At 44.4% G+C, this 3711-nt stretch overlaps 1 protein-coding gene across 1 annotated transcript; it reads left to right on the plus strand.

Moving 5' to 3' along the window:
* The first annotated feature begins 898 nt into the window (after positions 1–898).
* LOC147431227 (uncharacterized) lies at positions 899–2662 on the plus strand. Its single transcript, XM_086493641.1, has 2 exons — positions 899–2155; positions 2273–2662. Exons 1-2 carry the CDS (start codon positions 1145–1147, stop codon positions 2660–2662), a joined length of 1401 nt encoding a protein of 466 aa, XP_086349767.1. The 5' UTR covers positions 899–1144.
* The last annotated feature ends 1049 nt before the right edge of the window (positions 2663–3711 follow it).

Genomic DNA, 3711 nt, shown 5'->3' on the forward strand with positions numbered 1-3711 from the left:
AGAAAGAATTATATATGCATATCAGCTGTAGTGGTTGGGAAGGGGGGCCGCGAGAGAGAGAGAGAGAGAGAGAGAGAGAGAGAGAGAGAGAGGTTATCCTTTCCTTGCATATATGGTGAATTTCCCACTTCTCAATAAGCTTTTGAATCTAGAATCTGGAGTAGTGGTAAGGGCTTACTCTTTCCCTTGGAGCTTGGTAGCGGCTTCCTGATTAGAGCATGCTAAGATGATGTGAGGAGAAAAGAGATGGCAGAAATAAGTGGTGCTTCTCAATGCCGAATGGCAAGTGCTTAGTGCATATCAAAATGAGACGCGAAGCTTTCCCAATGCAAAGAGAGGCAAGATGAGGAAAAAAGGAGCGAGAGTTTCATTATATAAGTGAGTTTGAAAATAACGTTAATTTTGAACCTTAGGACTTAGGAGTTGAAACTTGGGATAATTAAACCATTAAGACAATTTTGACAAGTTGAAGTAGGCGCCTCATCGGAGTGACTCTTTATCTAGTGTAGTATGTACACATATGACTCTTTATCTAGTGTCTAAAATTCACCTCACAATGTCACATTATACATAATGAGTGATATATATATATACATATATATATAACATATACATATATATATATATATATTTATTTATTTATTCATGTTACCTTTTACTTACCCTTAAAAGATCTTCCTTTTTTATTTTCAAAAGGTGCTTATTTACCCTTTTTTTCTTAAGTTACTAAAACACAGTGAAAAAAAGAATGAGGCAAATCACAAAATTTGTATTTGTAGGTAAATCTCAAATTTCATGTGGTAGGCTGTGAAGGAAGAAACGGGTATAAATATGGTCGTGGCCATGGAGACTTCAGCTGTGTGTGAGTGTGCTTCTGTGTGTGGGCTGGCATCGACACTTCAGCTGTCTTTGTGGGTGTGTGTGTGTGTGTGAGAGAGAGAGAGAGGTGGAGTCGATAGTTGGTCGCAGGATCAAGACTTCAGCTGTCTTTGTGTGTTTGTCTGTGTGTGTGTGTGTGTGTGTGTGTGAGAGAGAGAGAGAGACTTCAGCGCCATGTGAGAGAGAGAGAGAGAGAGAGAGAGAGAGAGAGAGAGAGAGATCACAGAAGCTGCGTCCCCCGCCCGACAGCAATTATATATAAGTCATGGGTGATATTCATCTGGTCTGCTGTATTTTCTCCCAAGCTGGACGACGTCGCGACCTTTTGTTGCTGCTAAGCTGCTTTCTTTTATGTAGCCCATGCGCCGGGCTGGTGCACAGCCCAGGCGCAGTAGGGCAGTCCGCCGGGTGGCAAATTGTGAGCGTCGACACTCAGCTGCAGATGCATGCCAGTGATGGCCTCCCCATAGGCGAGCTTCGTGGTGGAGATGGGAATTCTTCCCGCTTCATCGTGGGAGGAAGCGCTAGCGGGTTCCTCGACATCACCGACCTCGGTGTTGATAGTCAGCTCGACATTAAAGAGAGCCCCCACCTCGACATCGATGGCCGTCGCTATGTCCACCTGGAGACCGTTCATGTGCTCGACATCAATGGCTACCGCTACACCTATCCAGCAGGCACCAACGCCCAACTCAACGTGACCTTTTCATCCAACTCCAACGTCAGCGCCGTGGACGTGACCGGGGACGGCAACGATATTGTTGGCGTGCCGCTCCTGCCCCTCCCCGAAATCACCCCGGAGGATGTCCGTCTGCTGCAGGAGATGATGAATATCAGTCTCGTCCCCTACCCAGGGCCCGGCAAGACCCCCGAAGAACTTGAGATTCTGGGCAGACAGTTCTTTCCCTTCACAAATTCCAGCTTCGAGTTGGCCATGTCTGTTTACGACTGGACCACGGCAAGCTTCTTCCGCATCGTTGTCATGAAGCACTTCGTCTACACAGGGATATTGCCAACGCTACCGCTCGACATGCCAACCATCGCCCAAATGATCTTCGAATCGAATTGGGGAAACTACACTCCTCATGACCCTGATTTCATGCATTCGTTGCTGATGGTGCCAGCCGACACGCAGGACGAGGTTTACGCTCAGCTCTCTGACGTGGCGGACGAGCTCCGCACGTATGTGCAGGCGCAGTCCGCCCTGATCTCTGCCGGCCTCATCGCACTTCCCCGCACGAGTATCCAGGCCGTGCCCAGACTCTACAGTGGGCAGGTGCATTTGATAAAAACTATTCTTCATTTTCTCTAGGCTAGAGTACCGTAGTTTGTTCTTCTTCTTGTCAGAGCTGCAACTGTACTGATAGGTATAGAATGTTAAACTGTGAGTCAGGTGGATATATACCAATACACTACATCGCGTTTCGTCCCATTGTTTCTGGAGTTCCCTGGGAATGATGGTCCCACGTCAGTTCCTCTCCAAATGGACCTTGACCAAGCAATCGCTACAGAGCTGCTCAAGGCTGGCAACAACCTGACCTCCAAGGCCTTCGTCAGTTTCACTACATCGGAGGAGGATGCCCTCACTTATGCAAACGGCATCCTACTCATCCTCTCCCCGCCGCCAGAAGCTTACACTTGGCCTAAGGGTGCATATGTCACGCCACTATCCAACGATCCAAACAAGATTGAGTACCTCCTGCCTCCATTGACACGTTACTTGATCACCAACATAAGTTTCCAAGATGACAACATTTGGGTCATCTCCTTGACGCTAGACTAGACATGTCTGTCATCTTCTACCGTAATATATAATCACAGACCTGATATCTCAACATGCTACTATATATGAGTGATAAATAAGCCCAGAGCATGTATATTCCTCTTCGGTCTTCAATGGCTACTCCTTCACTATATACTATTTTATTAGTGATATTATGAGGAATATCTCCCTCTTGTCTCCGATGCTATTGTGTATGTTCCTCACGTAAAAGTTACAGAATTTGGAGTGTTAGTTGCCTATGTCTCAAGATAGCATACTTGTGCAACAAGTCTTGTATGAGAATCTTTGTAGTTCATTGCGTTGGACACATAGAACTTTAGAAGCCTTACCATATGGATACTTCTGGCATGTTAGGGCTTTTGCTAGGTAGACGTTATAACTAACTATACAAAACATCTCATGGAACTAGCAATTGTGAGTTTTTGTAGTTTAATTGCTAGATTGAACTAGCAGAGTAGAAGTTCTTATGAATTTGCTATACAATAGTATGTTGTTTGCTAAATGGAACCATCAATGTCATAGGAGCTACACATTTGCTAGACAGTAATGTTGTGTAGTTGCTACTTGGAAGTACGTAGTAAATGGAAGCTCTAATATAATTACTATGTAGCAATTTTAATTGTCCACATTCAATATACATGACTAACAAAACCTAAGCACTTGCCAATCTGTAGCAATATATCATCTATAACTATGGCAAATCAATATCTTTGATATCTTCAAATATTATGTAAGTGAATTGAAGTCTTTCTTTCATTCAAAACGATAGAAAAGACCCCTTGAGAGCACTGCTTGGATTTTACAATCGCAGCTTTGTAGCTTCAGTGTGTTAAAAGACTAATAAAAAATGGCTTGGCTAGTAATCAACCTCACAACTTTCCCACTCTTGTGCATGCACCAATTAATGTCAATGAAAGCCTTGGGGGGTTGTATGTCCATGTTCCTCTAAAAACCGTTTTGATCGATCACTATCTTGCACTCTTAATTTGATATGCTCTGTCAAACCTTACAGTGGGCTCTTCATCCGCACAAAACATTGCCCCCCTCCC

This window comes from Adiantum capillus-veneris, chromosome 21 (genome assembly GCF_014529385.1).
Source record: "Adiantum capillus-veneris isolate H3 chromosome 21, ASM1452938v2, whole genome shotgun sequence".
NCBI classification, from domain to species: domain Eukaryota; kingdom Viridiplantae; phylum Streptophyta; class Polypodiopsida; order Polypodiales; family Pteridaceae; genus Adiantum; species Adiantum capillus-veneris.

Bases quoted from the DNA above. Each gene is read 5' to 3' on its own strand.
- LOC147431227 (XM_086493641.1), top strand. From the start codon at position 1,145: ATGGGTGATATTCATCTGGTCTGCTGTATTTTCTCCCAAGCTGGACGA. The intron at 2,156-2,272 runs GTGCATTTGATA...ACTGTGAGTCAG, and splicing joins CCAGACTCTACAGTGGGCAG to GTGGATATATACCAATACAC.